Consider the following 24,315-nt stretch of genomic DNA (forward strand, 5'->3'; position numbering starts at 1 on the left):
ATAAAGAAAAGGAATCGCGGGGGGAGAATGTTTTCTCAACTGTTTACGTTTAGCTACTTGGGTAAATAATCAACTGTAGCTTCTCGTTAGCATAAGCTATGCTAGCGACCACTCTTAAACATCCATGGTAACACTAACGCTGACTTTAACCATATGAGCTTAACAAATACACATAATGTCACTAAAGTTTAACCTAACTTTAGGAATGACAAGTTCAGCGTATGCGCTTTACCTTAAATATACAGTTGCAGGATAATTGACAGGGCTAAAGCTAGCTTTGCTGCTAAAGGGAAATATTATATGTAGAGCTAACTTGAGTCTGTAATATAATTCTGACACCTGAAGGACTGTTGTTGAGTTAACCTTGCTGGCTTTACAGGCCCCATGTGTGTTGAAATTGCGTATTTAATGTCTGCGTTAGTTGAGCTAACCTGAAAATAGCAACGTTATATATTCGTTACGTTAGTTTGCAAACAACTACACAATAAATAAGGATAGCACTGACTGATATGTTCATGTAACCTTGTATAAACACCACAGTGACGCAGTGGTGGACAGTAACGAAGTACTTTTAACTCAAGAAGTGTACCTATGTACTTTTGAGTATTTCCATTTAAAGCTACTTTATACTTCTATATTTCAGAGGCAAATATTGTACTTTTACTCCACTACATGCATTTGACACTCTCAGTAACTAGTTCGTTTTGACATATAAAAACACATTATATGGTGATATAGTATAATGCACATAGTATTTCAAGTATCTACATTTGGTCAACATTGGCAAACTGCAATACTAAAATGCTCTGGATAATATAATAACCATAATAATGTAACACTGTGAAGAGATCCATTCTGCATGATGAGTACTTTTACTTTTTGTACTTGAAGTACATCTTTAAGCTTATACTTTTGTACTTTTACTTAAGTCAAAATCAGGAAATCATGACTTTTACTTTTAAGTAGTATCTTAAGACCATAGTATTTTTTACCTTTACTTAAGTGAAGGATCTGAGTACTTCTTCCACCTCTGACCACCACACATATAACAACACACACTATAACACCTCTGTGCGCTTACTTATGCGCAATATATATATATTTACCACTTGAAAATTATTATTATTACTGGCTGGTATTTCTTAGTTAGACAATTCAACTACTGTAATACATATGTTAATAACTTGTACTACTGTTACCTGGCTGCTACCATACCACATTATACATACTGTTACTGGTACTTTTTCTTGTCATCCTGGATGTGTATTTTTGTAAATTCAATTTTGACCATTAATATTATATGCATGCCTTTTTAATATTTTGCTATTTTTGGCTCTTTACTTTTGCTATGAATAACAATGTACATTTCCCCTCTGTGGGACGAATAAATGTAGTCTGATTCTGATTCTGAAGATAGCACTAACTAATTTGTTGATGTGACGTTTGTTGTGTTGACATTGAATAATTGAATGCTTTACAAGTATGTGTGTCTGTGTGTGTTTGTGTTTGCAGACGGCACAGCGATGTGCAGCTGTGTGCGGAGCTCCAGGGCTCTGTCCCCTGTGCTGCGCCCCGCTCGGCTGCTCCCTCAGACGGGCTACAGGCTGGCCGGCCGGGGCCTCTGGACCTCCCCGCCCTGCCTGGCTGTGGGGGGGGACTCCACGCTGCTGCCGCTGCCCAGCCAGGCCCGGGTGGTGATCTGTGGGGGCGGGATCGTGGGCTCGTCTGTAGCCTTCCACCTGGCCAAACTGGGCTGGACTGATATCGTGCTGCTGGAGCAGGGCAGGTGAGATTACTGGGATTTATCTGAAGAAGATAGAAAATGGATCTTTATTGTTTTCAATCAGTTTTCCACAATGTTTTTCTATACATGCACATGCTTCTTATAATAATAATAAGAGCTGCACAATCAATCGATTTGTGGATGACAGAAAAAATTATTGCAAACTATTTTGTTGATTGGGTATTATTCTTCTAATGCTGTAGGCCTACTGTCTGTGCTGTTAATATGCAATATATATATGCCGTTAACAACTGTGCAATATATACCTGGCTGCTATATCTTCAAAACTGTTACAAATATGTATTATGCAAATTGTGTAATTTTTTTTACATTTTTGTTTCTTTAATATTTTTTTATGCATGCTTCTTAGTTAATATTAAGCTGTTTGTTGCTCTTTTCTGTTCAAACAAATCTAAATGTCCCCTCTGTGGGAGAAATAAAGGTATTCTGATTCTGATATGTTATCAGACTCGGTGCAGGAACAACCCGACTGTGTGCCGGCATTGTCAGCGTGGCCAAGCCTATTTCCATCGAGTGTCAAATGGCAAACTACTCCAATGGTCTCTACAAGGGGCTGGAGGAGGAGACCGGGGTCAAAACAGGTCGGAACCTTTCACATGTGTTAACTTTGGCTCATATTTGACTCATTACTTATTCATGAAGATCAGGGTTCACTATAAGAGTACAATTATTATCCTTTCCCAAATAACCCCCTGTTAGAAGAATCTCACTGCTCACCGGCTTGAGCTTCAATAACAGGATCCATGTATTTATGATCCTCTCAAGAATGGAAGTAGTCATCACATACAGAGCATTTGGTACAACTAGTTCCTGAACAGTGTCCTTCACATGCTGATATACAAGAGAGGGAGTTACACAGTCACAAGATGGAGGAATACAAAGCAGTATTCAATGTTTACTTCAGATTAGCTCTGTGGGGGAAACTTCTGTAGCAATGGAGAGTCAGGACTCAAAGAGACACGAGGAGAGCTGGAGCTTTGATGGCAAACACTGATGGTTTATTTGGAGTTACGGCCGGAGAGTTGACAAGACAGGTGGTGTGTCACGAGTTGACACAGCGGTTGCCAAACCAATTCTGAAGAACTCTTTCTGTAGCTCGAGGTTTTAACTAGTTCGGAGTGTAATAATCAACATTCTTCATCAGCGAGACTAAACTATTATGGACCCTGAATCTAACTAGAGCTCTCGTCCATAGAAAATAATGTGCGGCAGGGAACCTTCGTCCCTGAACAGTAAACTACCTCATGGCGGCTTGTGCTCGGTCATAGACTGGCAACAACAATGCGCCCAAGCTGCTCCTCCTTAAGAGAGATAGCAGCAATACCCAAGGCCGTAGACCTATGCCATGGGAAAGGAGACAGTGAGAAGAGAAAATGATCAACTGTGTCAAAGGTTGAATACCTAAGCAAATTATTCCCGAACAAGCTCCACGTCAGAATTGATCATGCTTGTCATATGTCTCTCCATAGAGGCTGAATCATCATGTTAATCACATAGCTATCATAATACCTAAAACAGTCCTGATGCTCTTCTAGGTAATCATACATCCTGTCATGTACACAGCTACAGTTGGGATACCTTTGTTATCTTGTGTACTCTCATATTGGAAGACTACATTCAGTATTTTCCCAACACCCCCATTTGGGAACCCCTGCTCTAGGGGATATAGAGGTGTGAAGTGAATCCTGCTTTTCAGTCAATGGAGGAAACACTGCAAACCCACAGCTTCATTTGCAAACATTTGCATTAGGCGTTCACCATTTCTTTGAGACATTGTGTGATGTGACTTTCCAAAACACTTTCTGTATATGTAGGGCTTGAATGCTAGAATGACACTTTTAAGTTTCCCTTAAGTTCATTTTAGCGTTTCTCTCTTTGAGTAGATTATTGAAGTGGGTATTTAAGTTTGATACCTACTGAATCAAGTAATATGTGGTTTGGTTTTTGTTGTTGTGTGTTTCAGGTTATGTGAAGACAGGCTCTCTGTGTCTGGCCCAAAATCAGGACCGCTTCCTCTCTCTGAAGCGCCTGGCATCCCGACTAAAGTAAGCACCCTAAAACCTCAATATTTACTGAAGATACTTTTGGCAGTGTCTACTTCCTGTGGATGAGGCAGCTTTGCATTCTAAATATACTGCTCAAGCTCTGTGTAACTGCACAAGGACATTTTAGTCAGCACCAATTTGAACTGTTGACGCAAATTATGTTTTTTCAGAGAGAGAGACTCAGAAATGAAAGGGGAAGACATGAGATGAATGATCCCAGGCTGGATTCGGTTTATTGGCCGCCAGCTCTACAAAATGAGCATAGCTCCCCAAACATTGTTGTATTGACTAAGCCTTAGCTTAGCCTTAACCACCACTAGGCAAAAAGGTCAGAATCAAATCCTTAGTCACTAAGGATTTGATTCTGACCTCATTGCCTAGTGGTGGTTTAATCCTGCAATCTTACGTTTCATTCTTTTACTGGACAAATGTATTGCTGGTAGAAAATGACCTCTACTCAATGAGCTGAATGTATTTGTCTTAACATCAAAGGTAAAATGATAGCAGCTTTCAGTCTTTTGGATGCTATTTGATATGCTGAGCTTACACTGTCCACATCTCCGATTTGGAACCAGGTTGGATATGCAGAGCCTTTTAAAGTATTAAGTGTTCATATTTCCGTTCTCCCTCTATTCTCAGGGTCATGGGGATCAGCTGTAACGTCATAAAGCCTAAAGAGGTGGCTAAACTCCACCCTCATGTCAACATTCATGACCTGGTGGGGGCGCTGCACCTGCCTGGAGACGCTGTGGTTTCTCCGCCTGACATCAACCACGCCCTGGCTGTAGCTGCTGCTGGACACGGTGAGAGAATTACTTATGAGAGTAATACAGAAAGTGTTTTACAAGCATATTTTACATGTAAACACCACTGTATATATTGTTATATACATGTTGCATAATGTTATACAACGTGCACATGTTTACTTTAACTTGTTATGTTTCTATAAATGTGTTTTCTATTTATTCTTTTATTGGACATTTTACTTTACTATTATTGTTTTAATTTATTTTAATTTAATTATATTATTAATAATATAATAATGACCGAAAGAACAAGATCGGATACAAGCGGCCGAGATGGGTTTTCTCCGCAGGGTGGCTGGCGTCTCCCTTAGGGGTAAGGTGAGAAGTTCAGTCATCCGGGAGGGACTCGGAGTTGAACCGCTCCTCCTTCGCGTCGGAAGGAGCCAGTTGAGGTGGTTCAGGGACCTAGTAAGGATGCCACCTGGGCGCCTCTCTAGAGAGGTGTTCCAGGCAAGTCCAGCTGGGAGGAGACCGAGGGGTATACCTCCTGTTGTCTCCTCTCCTTGATGTCTTTCTGTTTGCTCCGCAGGGGTCCAGATCCTGGAACGGACCACCGTGCAGCAGGTTCTGGTGGAGAAGGGTCAGGTGACGGCGGTGGAGACGGATCGGGGCTCCATCGAGTGTGAATTCTTTGTCAACTGTGCAGGACAGGTACAAAATAAAAACGTGGGAGCATTAGTCCCAGTGCAAAGGGACATAAGGGAATTAATGGGGGACAACTTTTGAAGGCATTAAGGAAGTTCCTTTCTGGATGCCTCAATCCCACATAAATCTTGCCAGGGCTTTAAGGGGTTTATTTTGATCAAGTAGTCTAATCATTAGGGTTAGGGGTTAGGGTAATTTTTGTCCATTAGTCGATTACTCTATTGTTTTACTTCCCTATAGTAAATAGGAAAAGCTGGGATGCCTTTGCTTCGTGTGTTTGCGCATAGCAGTTTTTATCGAAGGCCATTTCCAATTGTTGGTTCTCCATTAAAGGTGGGGTAGGTAATTTTGGAGGAACCAGCTCGAGATCGCTAGAATTTGAAAATACACAGCCGGAACAAATTTGCCACTTCCTTACAGAGCCCCTCCTCCAACACACACGAACGCGCACATGACCAATGAGGGCACGAGATAAGTTTGTGCACAGATGGAAGGCTGACAGGCAGGTAGGCCATCCAGTTATTTTAGCCGGGCCGGCTCAGATGATTGGTCGTGCTTTTTACAGTACCACGGCTTCCACAGATGACATTTTTTAATGGATTTTTTGTCAAAGCACTTAAGATATTCATTGCTATCGGGATGTTAAGAGCATTCCATGGAATATAACAAAAAGTGTATCTCGAGCCGGTTTCTCAAACTTACCTACCCTACCTTTAATATAAAAAAATGTTAGAATTTTGTAAGTAAAGTTGATTTAGCTGCAGCTTGTTTTCTGTTGAATTTGCTTTGACCAACAAAGCCATCGTACATGAAGCAACACGCCACCACCTGTTGGGCAAATAGACTTATTTTAGACGTTATTGAATTTCCCCAGTCCTGCGTTCTGTTCTGATTCTCACCTGCGTTATTCTCATTATAACTATACCAGTAAATCAACTTACAGGGCAGATTGCAGTGTCTAAAATATGAGGCATAATGCACCTGTGTTCAGAGCAGTTTAAAGATATATTTGTTGTGTGTGTTTGGCTGCAGTGGGCGTACGAGCTGGGTCAGGCGAGTGAGATGAAGGTTTCGATTCCTCTTCATGGCTGTGAACAATTCTACCTCCTCACCAAACCTCTGCAGGACCCTCTCCCCCCTGACACACCAGGTCTGAACACTCAAACTCACACTTAAATGAACTTTTCAGGCACATTTGCTATGGGATTTTCAATTCCAATCACTGTTTTGCTAAATAAATAGTTTTTCTTTTGACAAATTGACTGATGGAGTTACCCATTGCAGATTATAACATCTCCCAGCTTCCTTGTTATCTCTTTAAGACTTAACACTTAGTGAAACAAGGTGAATTTGTGTGTTATGATAGTTTAAACAACACGTATTTGAATCTCCAGAATACATTTGAAATGTCCAGAATAAGGTCAAACTTTGACTACAAGTGCTCGGCATAAGAATACATCAGAGGACTTTTTTGTTTCTGCATTTCATTAATAAAGTGTAAATGTTGAAGATAAAGAATGGATAGTAGAACATAAATCACTTATAATGAAAGTTAAGTAACATTTTCATCATCTTCCTTTTTCTTTTCCTTTTATGACAGATCCTAATTCTCTTTTGTAGATTGATAATATACCCTGAACATGGAAAACGGATATTATTTCCCGATAACGTACATGTATCTGCATGCTTTTGGCCGTTGCATTTCAAACCTTTATTTAACCAGATTGGTCCCATTGAGATCATATATCTCTTTTTCAAGGGAGACCTGCAGCAAATAGGTTCCACATGAAACATAAAACAATAAAGGACATCATACATTATATTTACAGGTTACATTTACATAGTTATCGACATTTACAAGTGCCCATAGTATCAACGAGCATTTCATTTAGCCTAGCTTTAAAAACATGCAGAGGAATGAGATTGCTCAGTTTAAATTCTTGCTGAAGATTGTTCCAAGCAAGTGGAGCTGCGCACATAAAAGCTGTCTTACCTAAGACAGTCCTTGCTCTTGGCACATCTAACAAGACTACATCATGCGATCTCAGACAATAGCTGCTTGCAATTCTCTGTGTTATCAGAGAGCAGATATAATACGGGAGTTTACCCAACAAAGCTTTATAAATGAACATGTACCAATGACTGAGCCTCCGTACAGTAAGTGATGGCAAACCTGCCTTGGCATACAGGGTACAGTGATGTGTGAGTGCTTTACAATTTGTGACAAATCTCAGTGCGCTGTGATAGGCGGCATCTAACTTGTTCAGGCAATAACAACATTTGTGTGTTATGACTACATTTGAAATGTCAAGAACAAGGTCCAACTTTGACTGTTAGTGCTAGGCATTAGCATAAATCAGAGATCGATCAGAGGTTGATAATATACCCTGTGAAGTACATTTATCTGCATGCTTTTGGCCGTTGCATGAGATTAAAAGCCCTGTTTCTTGTCTCCAGTGCTGATGGATATGGACGGACGGATCTATGTGCGGCCCTGGCAGGGCGGCGTTCTGTCGGGGGGCTTTGAGAAAAACCCCAAACCCATTTTCACCGAGGGCCGAAACCAGCTGGAGATCCAGAACATGCAGGAGGACTGGGACCACTTCGGTAATTTAACGAGATGAAGTAATGAAGAGAGGAAGACATGTGATGTAATCCAGTGTTTCCCACAGAATTTGATTCTATTTGTGGGGGCAAGAAAAGAAAAGAAAAGCCAAAGGCCCCTTAACCTATTCGGGTGGCCCACGCATCCACCCCCCCCCCCCCCCCTCAAATAAGAAAATACATGCGAGTTCATGGCTACTGTAGGCAATGTTCTTGTTGATCTGTGATGCGTTGGTAATGAGTGAGACACACCGGAGTTGAGGATCTGTGGGGTTTATTCTCCCAAAAATATAATTTACAATTTAGGCATTTAGCAGACACCTTATTCCAAAGCGATTTACAATGACCAATTACAGGGACGTTCTCCCTGGAGTAACTGAGGGCTAAGTGCCTTACTCAAGGGCACACTAGTAGTTCAAGGCAGGATTTGAACTCGCAACCTTTCGATCATCAGCCCACCTCACTATCCATTAGACCAGTGGTTCCCAACCTGGGGGGCGCCAGGCCTCAGATGATTTGAGGCCAAATATCATATTTAGACTTTTTTTTTTTTTTTTTTTTTTTACATATAATTGTAACGCAATACATGATTGTCACTAAAAGCCTTGTCTCTACATTACAATAACATATACAAAATAATTGATTAATTAATTTGAATAAAAATTCAAGTTAGTAGCTATTATAGGCATAAAAAGACAGAAATGTATAATTCTTTCTTTAATAGAAATGTTTCTTCTGCCCGTAAAGTGTCCAAACCAGGCTTTTCTGGATAAGCGCATTTTTAAAACATAGTCATTGTCCATGCCGGTTTCAGATTATTTGTCACAGTTGCTCCGATCAGATCGGTCTCCTCCATTTTGTAGATTATTTACGACTTTTGAATCCACATAAACACATCGGCAAAATCCGGCTTACTTTGAGCATGTGTTTTAAACAGTTTAATCCCTTTGTGAATTGTTTCCACTTGCGCCGTCCTTTAATTTCTTCATACAGCGGGAATCCAAATGAATTAATCCTGAGTCTAATACCCATCAAAGTCACTCCAATAGTGCTCCTTGATTACGCTTTCATCCTCCTTTAACAAAATACTTCACATTCATCCAGTTTGTGACAGTAGTTGTAGCATTTTTGAGACTTTTAAATTGTAATTACCGCTGTTGCGTCAATCAATCAATGACTATGCTTTGGTGTATTGTTGCGCTATACAAACATAGTGAGAGAAGATTACATTAAAATCAAATAACATTAATATAGAATAGTAGATCATTACATTTTAAAATATGAAATAATACTATACAAAATAGGAAAACTAGTCTCGTGCAAACAAGTTGAGTTAAGAAAAACCTGTCTTGGTCAGTTCTGTGGTCTTGGAAGAGTTTTAGTCATGCTGTTAATCTTGTTAGCAATGTCAGTTCAAAATACATCTCACATAAGTAAACACACACACACACACACACACACACACACACACACACCTGTCTTTTGGCCTTGACTCAGTAATCTGAGATTCCTCGTGCAGCTTGACGTTGTGTCGTAAAGAAAGCCGTATATCACCAGACGGTCCTGAAGTTGAGCACAGAGTAAAGTAATCACTGAGCACTCTAAAGTTATTAATAATCACTCAAACCTCTGTGTCAGCTCGCATGTTGGAAAACCTGCTGGATTGTTTTTACCACAACATGGAAAAATGGGGCAGTTCTGTTACAAAGAGATAACCCACAACCCCTCTGTAAAAACCTGACAACATGAATCAAGAATTATAAATCTGGCTTTATCCAATTTTCACATTTCTCTCTGAATTCGGACATTCATAAGTTCATAAGAGAGTGCCTCTATAGTTGCATATTCAAACAAAACTTGTACAGTATTACAAAAATGTACTTGGGAAATGTTTTGTCTTTTATTTAAATGTCTTCTTTCAGACTTATGGAAATAAGAAAAACATCTAAAATACACATTTTTTTAAATTATTTTTTAACTAACTCTGTTTATGTTTATCTGCAATTTAATTTGACCAAAAATGACCATTAGATAATGCTTACATTTCACATTTAAACATCAAATGTCACAAAATATACAACAAGTATATGCCTTCATATGAGAAACCAATGGGACAGAGGGTATTATAAAATCTTACAGACAAAATATTGTGTTCTCCCTCTAAAATATAGTAACATTAAATATAGTTAAATGAAATACAATAAAATATAGGACCCAGGAGGAGCTTTTTTTATCTCTTCTTTCAGACTTGTGGAAATAAAAAAACATCTAAAATACACATTTAGATGTATTTCTTTACTAACTTTGTTCATATTTATCTGTACATTTCAAGTTTACCAAAAGTGACCATTAGATAATACCTCAATTCCACATGTAAACATAACATATCAAAACAAGTGTATTACAAAAAGTAGATAAGATAATACTTTATTTATGTGACCGTCTAAGTAACATAGACAGTCACATAATTAAGTAAATATTAACAGTATTTAGTATTGGCAGATACGTAATTGCACGTTATTATAGAACATTATTAATAATAATTAGCCTTAATGTGATAAACCAGTGGGTAAGAGATTATTATAAAACCGTCTCCTGTGTCCTCCCTGCAGAGCCGATGCTCAGTGCGTTGCTGAGGCGGATGCCGAGTCTGGAGTCGGCTGAGATCCATCAGCTGGTGAACTGCCCCGAGTCCTTCACCCCCGACATGCGCTGCCTGATGGGGGAGATGCCGGGGATCTCGGGGTACTTCGTGCTGGCCGGGATGAACTCCTCCGGACTCGCCTTCGCTGGAGGAGCTGGAAAGTAAGCAAGGGAATACGTACATTTGCTACATGTGTGAGGAGAAACCATATCAAACTCTTCAAGCTCTTCATAAAATATGTATTACTCTGAAAATAATTCAATACAATACTGCTTTATTTATAAAACATTTGAAATGCTCCAGACCAAAGTGCTGTACAGTCAAATAAACAAACAAACATACACAAAACACACAGCTCAGCTCACACACCATAAAATACAAAGTACAAGTAAAAACAATAGACAATTTAAAAGCAACAATCTACAAGATGTCAAAACGCTCAGGAGAAGAGGTGGGTTTTAAGAAGTGATTTAAAAGCAGACAGCGTGGGGGCCTGTCTGATCCTTCCACAGTGTGGGAGCCGCTACATTTCAGCCTTAGTTTAGCACTTTCATCCATCAGCTTTGCAATCTGAATGTTTCAAATGCACCATCACCAGAGGTGGGAAGTAGTGGAGTACAAATACTTCGTTACTGTACTTAAGTACATTTTTCTGGTATCAGTACTTTACTCCACTACTTATTTTTCTGACGACTTTTTACTTTGACTTCTTACATTTTGAACACAAATACCTGTACTTTCTACTTCTTACATGTTGAACCCAAATACCTGTACTTTCTACTTCTTACATGTTGAACACAAATACCTGTACTTTCTACTTCTTACATGTTGAACACAAATACCTGTACTTTCTACTTCTTACATGTTGAACACAAATACCTGTACTTTCTACTTCTTACATGTTGAACACAAATACCTGTACTTTCTACTTCTTACATGTTGAACCCAAATACCTGTACTTTCTACTTCTTACATGTTGAACACAAATACCTGTACTTTCTACTTCTTACATGTTGAACACAAATACCTGTACTTTCTACTTCTTACATGTTGAACACAAATACCTGTACTTTCTACTTCTTACATGTTGAACACAAATACCTGTACTTTCTACTTCTTACATGTTGAACCCAAATACCTGAACTTTCTACTTCTTACATGTTGAACACAAATACCTGTACTTTCTACTTCTTACATGTTGAACACAAATACCTGTACTTTCTACTTCTCACATGTTGAACACAAATACCTGTACTTTCTACTTCTTACATTTCCCAAACAGGCTGGTTCCTTTAGTTTGAATGTGTGTTTGGTGGCGTGATCATTATTATTTAGAGTCATTGCGTGCCTATTGATTTGAACACGATCCGTGTATCCATCATTTCCTGGTCTTCTCTAAAGAAGAGGGACCAATGAAAACGTTGTCATGTTGCCGTTGTTCAGCATGGAAACATTCATTAGCTAACAATGACATTATTGTTCTATTAATATAAAGGGAGGTCAGGTACTCTTTAAAACAGCTGCTAGTTATGGGTACTTTTTACTGAAGTACATTTCAAAGCCCAAACTTCTTTACCTTTACTTGAGTAACAAAGTTTAGTCAGTACTTCTACTTTTACCGGAGTATGTTTAAACTCGAGTATCTGTACTTCTACTTGAGTAAAGGATGTGTTACTTTTGCCATCTCTGACCACCATGAAGCAGTAACGGTGTGTTTTGGTCTCAGGTACCTGGCGGAGTGGATGACGTACGGTTACCCCACCGCTAACGTCTGGCCGCTGGACATCAAGCGCTTTGGAAACCTGCAGAGCAGCCGCACCTTCCTGAGACACCGGGTCATGGAGGTCATGCGTGAGTACTGAACTCTTAATATCGTTTTTTTTTGTTGACTACACCTTAAAGCAATACTGAAAGTTCAGTTGAAGATATGTTATGTCACGGTCTAACAAAACAAGTGGGTATCTTCTAAATGTACAGTCCTCAGCTCAGCTGGGACACACTGTGCTTAAAACACTTTAACCTTGAACAATACTATTTTTTTTAATAGATTTTTTTATTGTATTTTGTTTATTTTTTTTGTATTGCATGAAAACACCTTATTAGCCACAAACGTATCATGTACAACACCTTAGAAATTAGTTAAGTATTATTATGTTTTTCAGTTTTATTATAGTACAATATGACAACAACAAATAATAATAATAATGTGAGCATAAGAGTTTTTATTCCCAGATAAAAGAAGGTCCAGTGAACACACAGAAACTCTCCAAGTGAGGGGGAGAAAGAAACCAATACAACATGTGTTTAATATAAGTGTGTGTGTGTGTGTGTGTGTGTAGCCCTGCTGTACGAGCTGAAGGTTCCTCGCTGGGACTTCCAGACGGGCCGTCAGCTGCGGACGAGTCCTCTGTACGACCGCCTGGACACACAGGGGGCTCGCTGGATGGAGAAGCACGGATTTGAAAGGACCAAATACTTTGTACCTCATGGAAAAGGTACCCACCAGGAACTCACTCGGTCTCTTCATCCTTAAAGGTCACCTATTATGCAAAATCCACTTGTTCATGTCCTTTCTACATCAACATGTGTCCCCTCTGTGGAAAGAGATTCTGAAAGTTTCAGGAAAAAAGATTCTCTCTCTTTTTGTCCTGATCCATTTCTATAAAAACCTGTCTGAAAATGAGCTGATCAGATTTTGGCCACTTTATGATGTCATAACGATGTTTTGGCTTGTGTAACCATTAGCCAATCAGCAACCAAGGTAACCCCCCCCCCCCCCCCCCCCCCCCCCCCCCCCCCCCTTATCACCTGAATCTCCTCCTAGAGCACCATTGTGTTCTTTGTAACCAAATCTCTCTCAGAGGGGCGTGGGGAGGGGCTCCTTATTTTCATCTAAAGTAACAGACAGAGAATCAGCGCTTTGGAAACAGGGCTGAAACAGAGGGGATTATGGGATGCTGCAATGATCTGTTTGGTGTTTCAGCCAATCAGAGACATGTTTTGTATATATCTGAGACCTAAATAAAGTGATGAAAAACTGTATGATAGGGGACCTTTAAATCTTTAGTGAGTTGTTGAAATAAAACACATGTGTGTGCAGATCTGCTGTCTCTGGATCAGAGTAAAACCTTCTACAAGCCCGACTGGTTCGACATCGTCGGATCAGAAGTGAAATGCTGCAAAGAGGCCGTCTGCGTCATCGACATGTCCTCCTTCACCAAGTTTGAACTGAGTGTAAGTCACGATGGACAACTTATAATAAGAGCTGCGTCTGATATGCACTTTCATTATCCATTCATCTGCAGATTATTTAATAGGTTAACTATGTGGTCTATTAAAGGTCAGGAAATGGGGAAAAAACTTCCATCCATGTTTGAAGTCCAAGTTAATGACTTGAATTATCTTCTTTCAAAACCCAAATATATCAACTTGAATATGATTAAGAACTTTAAAAAGTAGCATATCTAAGTATTTGAGCGGCTGAAAACTGCATTATTTCATGAAAATGTACTTTTAACAATAACATTATTTAGGTTTTTACTTTATAATGTCCACTACTGTTATCCCCAATATTTGAATCACTCATGAAGTATGATAATATCATTTAATAAACCATTGTTTACTACTTCCAGTGTTTTACAAGGCTCCTGGGCTCTCCTTAAACCCTAAAGCAAAATAGACTTTTTTTGCTTGATTTTATGTTAATCACCAGGAAATCTGCATATTTGAGAGGCTGTGAAAAGCATTTTCAACTTTCCGTCAGTACACACATTTTTAAATAATCTTTTCAGCTCTACTTGTAAATACTGCAGCTGCACTTCCCTCTTGTGTTAAGCATGTATTTCCCCCATGCATTGCTCATTTTGTCACGCCCAGTGAGTGGTTTCCATGTGCCTGAACATAGCCGAAACGTTTTTAAATGACCAGATGATGAAATGTTTGTAATGTTGTAAGTCCTGATGCAGCAGTTATGTATTTTGGGTGCTGAGTGATGTAATGATGAAGTGATTAAAGACGCTCCCTCTGTTCTGCCCTGATGTTTCAGTCCACCAACGACCAGGCTCTGGATCTTCTGCAGCACCTGTGCGCCAACGACCTGGACGTCCCCGTGGGACACATCGTCCACACCGGCATGCTGAACGAGCGGGGGGGCTACGAGAACGACTGCAGCGTGGTGCGCGTCAGCAAGAACAGGTGAGGGGGACTAAGGAGATTAAACTGTGACCTTTAATCCAGCTATCATGTTATTCATCCTCTCTCTGAAGACTTAATAACGTGGGAACGGAGAACAGTTGAACATTTTGATTCTTGTCTTTGATTCACACTTTCAGAAAATCTATTTTAATAAATAGTTTTTTCTACAAAATAACTTAGATATAGCTACTGGTGGACAGTAATTCTACACACCAAGTCAAAGATATGTCGAGCATTATTACACATGAAAATTAACGCCAAACATCAGCATTACATGTACTATTGTACTATATATTATTTTATTTTGAAGGTGTCAAGATTTGTGATTCTGTTTAACTTATTCTTGAGAATCAAGAAATACTCAAGTTAAAAAAACGTTATTCATGGAAGTTTTGCAGATGATAAATGTGACATTATTATCTGCATCATTATGTCTGTGAAAGAGAGATTAACCCTCAAGTGCTTACCTGTGATTAAATAAAGGTTATTCATTTAAAAATAACTCCCATTGTGTCCCCTCTGCAGCTTCTTCATCGTGTCTCCCACAGACCAGCAGGTCCACTGTTGGGCCTGGATAAAGAAGCACATGCCCAACGACCCACACCTCCACCTGGAGGACGTCAGCTGGAAGTACACCGGTGAGAACACACACACACACACACACACACGCACACACACACACACACGCACACGCACACACACACGCACACGCACACGCACACGCACACACACATACACACACATATTCACACACACACACACACACACACACACATATTCACACACACACAGACACACAGACACACACACACACATTTATTTTAAACATAGTTTTTTTCTACAAAATAATCTAGTAATAGTTTTTGATCGACAGTTATTCTACACACAAAGTCAAATATATGTCGAACATTATTACAAATGTATTGAAAATGAACACCAAACATCAGTATTACATGTGTTTTAATATTTATTCTATTATGAAGGTGAAGATTTGTGATTCTGTTTAACCTATTCTTGACAATTGAGAAATACTTTATTCATGCAAGTTTGGCAGGTGATACATGTTACATTATATATGTGAAAGTGAGATTAACCCTCAATTGCACACACACACACACACACACACACACACACACACACATCATTCAGGTCCTGCAGAGTCCACACAACATATTAAATGCACCAGAATCAAACATCAGCTCTCTATACACAGTTCTTTAATGACCTGATTTGGGGATTGGTGTTGTAATCTAACACTAGGGGGACCAATAAGGTGGTTAATAACATGCCAAATATCTACATTATATATTTTTAGTGTAACAAATTACCTTGACTTTTTAAAACATTCTATTATTTATAAGCATTTACCGCCTTGTACAGAATGTCCCTACGTTAAGGTAGACACAAATAATGATGATGATATTCATTCCCTAAAATGAGACAAATACAATGAGCTTGGGTTTTGTAAAAAATATGAAACACTCATGGCATGGCACTCATGGCGTTCTACCAAAAATAAAAAATATATTTATTATTATTGCTATTTATCAATTTAGATTGTTTTGTTGGGATGCAGACTGTTGGAGATATGTGCCTTCTCTTTGATATATTGAAACTAGAAGGCAAGAAAAACTTGCTAAACCAAACAACAATGCCTGTTTCCCGAGATGAGAACCAGCTTCTTGGTGGGTGTAGTTCGGTAGAAAGAAAATAGTTCCCACAAGAAAATGTTCAAACAAGCTCTGTGGATTATCTTGATTAACCTGATCATGATAGGTCTTTCTAAGAAGGTGTTTATGACTTTATGTTGATAACTGTGATTCTTCCCCACAGCTCTGAATCTGATTGGTCCTCGTGCGATGGATGTTCTGGCTGAGCTGTCGTATGTTTCCATGACTCCTGACCATTTCCCCTCCATGTTCTGCAAGGTAGGAAACTAAATTCAGTTTCAATTTCATCAATACTAAAGTTGAGTTAAAACTCTGTCATATGTGCCTTTTTTTATTTATTTAATTGTGTGTATGCGCAGGATGAATATCTAGTTTAGGGTATTCAGACTCAGATTTAAGTTGAAATGATTTATTTCATATTATAAAACGGACAAGTCAAATCAAGCAATCTGATTGGTTCTTAGCCGTGATATAATGAGCGTATATCACGGGTAGAATTGTAGTTACTTTTCACAACAAGTCAGTATCCCTCCGCGTCTGAGAAAAGCTACAAACGTTACAACTGTTACATTACGTCCGTTACGAAACTAACTAACTAACAAAGCTTACGATGGAAACATGTAAGGGATAATGTGCAGCAAGGACTTATTGACCGTTGTTAAGGACGCTCACATCTGCAGAAAGAAGTCCGGTCGATTTAACTGTATACAGTTCGGCTGAAAAGCAAACTGCATGCACATGCACGTGCTTCGCGTCGGGCCGAACCACGCCCCTTAGCTGTGATATAATGAGCATATAGCATTCAATTTACACACGGCACCTATTGCACGTCTGTCCGTCCTGGGAGAGGGATCCCTCCTCTGTTGCTCTCCCTGAGGTTTCTCCCATGTTCCCCTTTAAACTGTGGGGTTTCTCTCTGGAAGTGTTTCCTTGTACGATGTGAGGGTCTAAGGACAGAGGGTGTCGTATTGTCATACTGATATTCTGTACAAACTGTGAAGTCCACTGAGACAAATGTAACATTTGTGATATTGGGCTATATAAATAAACATTGATTGGTTGATATACCACGGCCTGTCGTGAGCTATTGCTTAAATAAAACCCTCAGAAAGTAACATCCCAGCTACTGCTATGAAAACTTCTTAGTTTCTTAGTTCTTACTTACTATTTATTTATATCAAAAAGCGGAGGACCTCTAGAGGAGATCTGGTTCATTTAAAATGTTGTGTCTGGTTCATTGTTTGTAAAAAGGAGGACAGTGTGGTTTCTCTTCAGCACTTAATTTTAATTTAATTAGATACGCTGTTGTGTTTGTTGTGTTTATGTGTATAAATGTTGCTCACAATAACAAAAGTAATTGCTTGTTATTTACCCCTCATTAATAGAAACAGTATTTAGTCCACTATTTGTTCACTTAGTTTTTTTATAAAGCTGCTACTTGTTTTTTTTATTGTATTAATATGTTGCTTCCTCTTCACTATATATGCTGGTCTTCTAACTTATTTAGTCTCCTTTGGCCAGTGTCCCTTTGCTGTAACAATGTTAGTTTCTTATTCTAATTGTGTTTACCGTGTGTGTGTGTTTACGTGTTTACAGGAGATGAGTGTTGGCTATGCTAATGGAATCAGAGTGATGAGTATGACCCACACAGGAGAACCAGGCTTCATGCTGTACGTCCCCATAGAGGTGTGTCCTGCTCACACACACACACACACACACACACACACACACACACACACACACACACACACACACACACACACACACACACACACACACATACACACACACACACACACACACACACACACACACACACACCTCTCTGACAGTGGTTAAAGTTAAATGACTGTATGAGCCATATGTTAAAATGTATAATTTGATATATTATGTGTTTATAGATATATTTGAACATTGTAATTCTTTGTTATTAGTATTATTATATCATTTATTTAAACCAGCCGTTGTAAAATGTACGTCATAGCCGACTGCAGCTGCTGGTAATTAGAAAGAGAAAGAGAAAAGAATCACGGAGCAATATCATTTTTTTACCTTTGAAAATATGTGTTTGTACTGATACCTTTTGTTTAGGTAAAGAGTCAACCAAACTTACCTGAGACTTATTTTTGTTGGAGTCAAGCTTGTTGCTACTTGTGGATATGTACATTTTTGGATTAGACGGAACTACAATGACAGTCTCACATGTGGTGGTTAGAGTTAAATGACAGTCTCACATGTGTCTCCCCCCCCCACAGTACGCTCTGCACGTCTACAACGAGCTGATGTCTGTGGGTCAGAAGTACGGGATCCGTAACGCCGGGTACTACGCGCTGCGAAGCCTCCGCATCGAGAAGTTCTTCGCCTTCTGGGGGCAGGACCTGGACTCCTTCACCACGCCGCTGGAGTGCGGACGAGAGTTCAGGGTGAAGTTTGACACGGTGAGTACAGCTGATTCTGATTCTGAACTATAAGTGTCATACATCCGCTTTTTGGGGATTTTCTAAACCCAGAGAGGCAAAAGTACACACATCCTTTACTCAAGTAGAAGTACAGATACTCGTGTTTAAAAATACTCTGGTGAAAGTAGAAGTACTGACTAAACTTCTTTACTCAAGTAAAAGTAAAGAAGTATGGGCTTTGAAATGTACTTAAGTAAAAAGTACCCATAACTAGCAGCTGTTTTAAAGAGTACCTGACCTCCCTTTATATTAATAGAACAATAATGTCATTGTTAGCTAATGAATGTTTCCATGCTGAACAACGGCAACATGACAACGTTTTCATTGGTCCCTCTTCTTTAGAGAAGACCAGAGGCCTGTACTACGAACCTGGTTCAACTTAACCTGGATATGTCTGAGTTAGCCGGTTGGCCCAATCCAAAACATACGCGCTGGCGCTAAGCTGTACTACGACACTGGTTATCAAGTGGATCGCTCAAGCCGCCGTGTCCTATCTAGTTAGGTGCGCGTTCACATGAAAGGGGTGGTATTTGGAGCATTCGACCAATCACAAACATGGACAAGCGTACTGACAGCGCAGCGTCATACTTCCTGAATGAAAAGTGAACTTTAATATTAGTCAAATATGAGGAAGTTAAACTTTAAACATCCATGACTTAAACACTTTATCCAAGATAAAAGCCACATAGCTGCACCTGCAAGGTGAATACAGCTGGTAAAAGAAAAAGTGTTTGAATGCGTACATTAACAGGTTTATGATATCACTGCCCCGTCCAAGACACGAGTGGATCTGACTTTAATTACATTTGACTCGAGTGTTTCGTCAATTTAATGTGTTGCTTAAAATAATACTTCTGCATACAGTATGTGACACTGCGAGTGTTGCACGGCCAGATACGGCTCAAGAAGCTGACTCAGATAAGGAAATATATGATACATTATGATGTGATATGATATGAATGATAATGGGACACATCGCCGTCTGCACTCACAGTGCCGCGGACTGTACTTAATGTTACTCTGATCCGGTTACTTATGTCGTGGCAGATATTTAAGTAAGCTTTCTTAACGCTAATGTTATAATAGTAAGATTGCTCTGAAGATGGGAGGGGATATTCTATTCATTTTCACGTTCACACAGTCAGTTGATTTTGGCCGGCTGTCTTTCCTGCAACGGCAGTTTAAACTGTATTTCCTTTCTCCTCCTGTCATATGAATTGATATCTTTAAACACTCCGCACACGGAGCTCTGATTGGTCAGCAGGCGGTGCTTTCACTGAGTTGATCTCTTAGCCTGCCACCTAACCTGCTCCGGAGCAGGTTTGCCGCTCAGCATAAGTTACCATGGAAATCTAGCCCGCTAAAAAGAGAACCAGCGTCGTAGGACCGGAAAGCCCGAGATTTCCCTGAATTTAGCCGGCTAAGCGAAAATCCAGCTTCGTAGTACAGGCCTCTGGAAATGATGGATACACGGATCGTGTTCAAATCAATAGGCACGCAATGACTCTAAATAATAATGATCACGCCACCAGACACACATTCAAACTAAAGGAACCAGCCTGTTTGGAAAATGTGAGAAGTAGAAAGTACAGGTATTTGTGTTCAACATGTAAGAAGTAGAAAGTACAGGTATTTGTGTTCAACATGTAAGAAGTAGAAAGTACAGGTATTTGGGTTCAACATGTAAGAAGTAGAAAGTACAGGTATTAGTGTTCAAAATGTAAGAAGTAGAAAGTACAGGTATTTGTGTTCAAAATGTAAGAAGTAGAAAGTACAGGTATTTGTGTTCAACATGTAAGAAGTAGAAAGTACAGGTATTTGTGTTCAACATGTAAGAAGTAGAAAGTACAGGTATTTGTGTTCAAAATGTAAGAAGTAGAAAGTACAGGTATTTGTGTTCAAAATGTAAGAAGTAGAAAGTACAGGTATTTGTGTTCAACATGTAAGAAGTAGAAAGTACAGGTATTTGTGTTCAACATGTAAGAAGTAGAAAGTACAGGTATTTGGGTTCAAATGTAAGAAGTAGAAAGTACAGGTATTTGTGTTCAACATGTAAGAAGTAGAAAGTACAGGTATTTGTGTTCAACATGTAAGAAGTAGAAAGTACAGGTATTTGTGTTCAAAATGTAAGAAGTAGAAAGTACAGGTATTTGTGTTCAAAATGTAAGAAGTAGAAAGTACAGGTATTTGTGTTCAAAATGTAAGAAGTAGAAAGTACAGGTATTTGTGTTCAACATGTAAGAAGTAGAAAGTACAGGTATTTGTGTTCAAAATGTAAGAAGTAGAAAGTACATGTATTTGTGTTCAAAATGTAAGAAGTCAAAGTAAAAAGTCATCAGAAAAATAAGTAGTGGAGTAAAGTACTGATACTAGAAACATTTACTTAAGTATAGTAACGAAGTATTTGTACTCCACTACTTCCCACTAAACCCAATTCTCCCTGGATAAACAACATATCCTGATTCAGATGTTTTCCTCTTATTCTCCTCCTCTTCCTCTCTACAGGACACGGACTTCCTGGGCCGGGCGGCGTTGCTGCAGCAGCGTAAGGACGGTGTGTTCAGGCGCTTCGTGATGCTGGTTCTGGAGGACCACGACACGGAGCTGGACCTGTGGCCCTGGTGGGGGGAGCCGGTGTACCGTAACGACCAGCTGGCCGGCACCACCACCAGCAGCGCCTACAGCTACACCCTGGAGCGCCACATCTGCCTGGGCTTCGTCTCCCCCCCCCCGAGTCCAGAGGGGCTGCCCACCCCCATCACGCCCCGACTTCATCAACCGAGGAGACTACGAGGTGGACATCGCCGGGCAGCGATACCCCGCCAAAGCCAAGCTCTACCCCTTCAGCTCGCTCTTCACCCAGCAGAAACGCCGCAAGGAGGACATGGAGCTCAGCAACCTGCAGGGGAAGTGAGGAGGCGGAGAAACGCCCGAAATCCAATACTCCTTTGATGTTTTTTACAACCCAGTTTAGATTGAACCAAAGCCCCCCAAGCATTCTCTCTATTGTCAGCCAGTCAGACAGAAAAAACAGGTTTTAGGTTGTATAGAAGTCGATTAGGAAAATAACCCGACTTCACACTTCATTTATTATCTTTAAAGTCTAAAATGCAAGTCTTCTTCAGTACAGAATCATGTGCATATGCTTTAGGGCTGTGCTGCTTTGTGATTGACAGGTCAGTACCGTCATGTTGTCCACTTAAAGTTCTCTTTTACAATTTGTGTCTTCAGTTAATGGGTGTTAATATTGTATTTTGGTCTCATAAGAAAGTCCCCAGGAAGTGCGCCTGACATTGATGCAACGGTTCCTAGTGGCCAAATGGCGGTACTACACCTTATGTGTCAGTCCATGAAGCCCTAAAAGAATTTCCCCTTTGACTTACATTGGGAAAGAGAAGTATGAACCACTTGTATAGCCCTTATGTGAAGCCATTAGGGTGTAAAATGCGCTACAAGCTGAATCTTTACTGTATCGTAGACGTAATTGTACTCTTCTATCTCTTCAATGACGCGTTTGCAGACTCGAATGCGTGGTGAAATCTCAGCTGGGTTGGAAAACGCTCGACACCTCCTCCACTCCTGCTACATATCGCCTCCTCTCCTAGCTGCGGGCCGTGTGCAAAATCACTCCTCGTCTCCTTCTCACGCCCCCCCCCCCCGCTGCGCCCGCCTCTTTATACGTGCAATATTTACTAGCGCCAATTTATTATTAGATTAAATCAGATTAACTTTATTGATCCCAAACTGAGGATTGTTTTGTTTCAGTGGCATCTTAACAAGCACGTGATTTAAAAATATAATTCAATATAACATATCAACAGCAGAAAGATATATATATGTATAGTATTTACAATATCAAATATAAAGAGAAATTTTGTTTTGTTTATTTGTTTACTTATTCTGTTTAATGTGTATTCCATAAATAAATAAATTCAAGTATATTTAAATAAAGATGATAATAAACAGCAAATATATACATATCAACAGTACTATACATATCTAAAGAGTATCCAAGTAAAGTACAAGTAAAATATACCTTTTTATTGTTATTTGAACTCTAATATTATCTATAGATTATACGATATAAAATAAACATGATGTATCTTCATTTTAATTCTGTATATTTTATAACGTGTATTAAATAGATAAATATCGATGTCAAATTCAACATAGAAATATACCGAATAATTTTGTATTCGTCATTTGTTTTCTAACTTATTCTGTATATTTTATATTATATATATTTTGAACTTGTGTGCGTCGCCTTGTTTACACGCTGCTGCAACAAAACACTTCCCCCTGTTCCGGATAAATAAAGTTTATGTAATTGAATCTGAAAGCTTGTGCTGTATCAGATGCAGCACGAATGCTTTACACTCAACCAGTGCCTTTGTGTGAAGGCATCGACACTGAGTTCACTTTAACGCATCAGAGGGGATCTCAAGGGGATGTTGAAACTAAAAGGATTGACAATCTCCTCCTGTAGTCTTTCAGAGTCTGTGGAGTCATTTAAATGTAGATTAAGATCGATGCTGATGTGCAAATGCAGTTGTTATGCACTCTGTTATTGTGAATGTAAAACATGTGAGTGGTGTGGCCTACTTGATATCCTTTACTAGGGCTGCAACTATCATTATTTTCTAGATTATTTCATTATTATTTGGGCTTTAAAATGTAAGAAAATAGGTTAAAATATTCCTCAAAATCCAACGTTATGTCTTATACTGTAAGGCTAAGTCAGTCAAAAAATCAGCCAAATATATTAAATTAAATATTATTTAAAGACAAATGTAATTGTTTGCATGAGAAATTACAATATATCAAAATATAGACTCATCCTTTGAGCTCTAGACTTTATACTGTCCACTACATTAATATAAGTAACTGCTCGTGTTGGTAAAGCTTCCCAGGTTCTCCGTTTAATCCTAAAACCAAATCAAAATGAACTTAACTTGAATTGATCTCTTTTCCCCCTCCATCTGTCCTGGAGTCATTTTGCTGAGTCATGCTTGTGGAAAATGTATTTGTAGTGATATAATCTGCCGTGTTATTTATGTTTTTTGGTCGTTTTGAAGTACCTTTGCCCCGGTTTTGTTTCCCCGATGTGTTTGAGTGTGTCTGATGTGTTCAGAGTCTAATTATCTAACATTGAGTTCTGCCTGATGTTTGTGTAAAGGACTTCATTGAGAGTTGAAATAAAGCGAAGTATTTTTGTAAAGCGAGTGTGTTTCAAATCTCTTATTTTCAATACTGCATTTTATTTTATAGTCACACAGCTTTAAGTCATATCAGCCGTTTGAGTTCTTCATATTATTTTCTGCAGTTCTCCCTCTAAATGTGCATATTTTCAAATGCTTTCCCGAATATTCTGTACATGAAGATGGGACTTCGCAATTAGTCAATCAAGATTTCTTTAGTCAATTGGTGAACACAAGATTTGAAGT

The 24,315-nt window shown here is 39.3% G+C and overlaps 1 protein-coding gene across 1 annotated transcript; it reads left to right on the forward strand.

Moving 5' to 3' along the window:
* The first annotated feature begins 1,523 nt into the window (after positions 1-1,523).
* On the forward strand, positions 1,524-24,093 carry pdpr (pyruvate dehydrogenase phosphatase regulatory subunit). The gene is given in 18 exon segments (XM_034148895.1): positions 1,524-1,786; positions 2,252-2,385; positions 3,768-3,849; positions 4,489-4,652; positions 5,185-5,306; positions 6,333-6,450; positions 7,758-7,907; positions 10,517-10,709; positions 12,275-12,399; positions 12,888-13,043; positions 13,649-13,782; positions 14,594-14,742; positions 15,268-15,380; positions 16,576-16,670; positions 18,009-18,098; positions 18,668-18,850; positions 21,377-21,634; positions 21,636-24,093. Coding segments are annotated over 18 exon segments (2,679 nt in total). The 3' UTR covers positions 21,786-24,093.
* The last annotated feature ends 222 nt before the right edge of the window (positions 24,094-24,315 follow it).

This window comes from Trematomus bernacchii, unplaced genomic scaffold (assembly GCF_902827165.1).
Source record: "Trematomus bernacchii unplaced genomic scaffold, fTreBer1.1, whole genome shotgun sequence".
Lineage (NCBI taxonomy): Eukaryota > Metazoa > Chordata > Actinopteri > Perciformes > Nototheniidae > Trematomus > Trematomus bernacchii.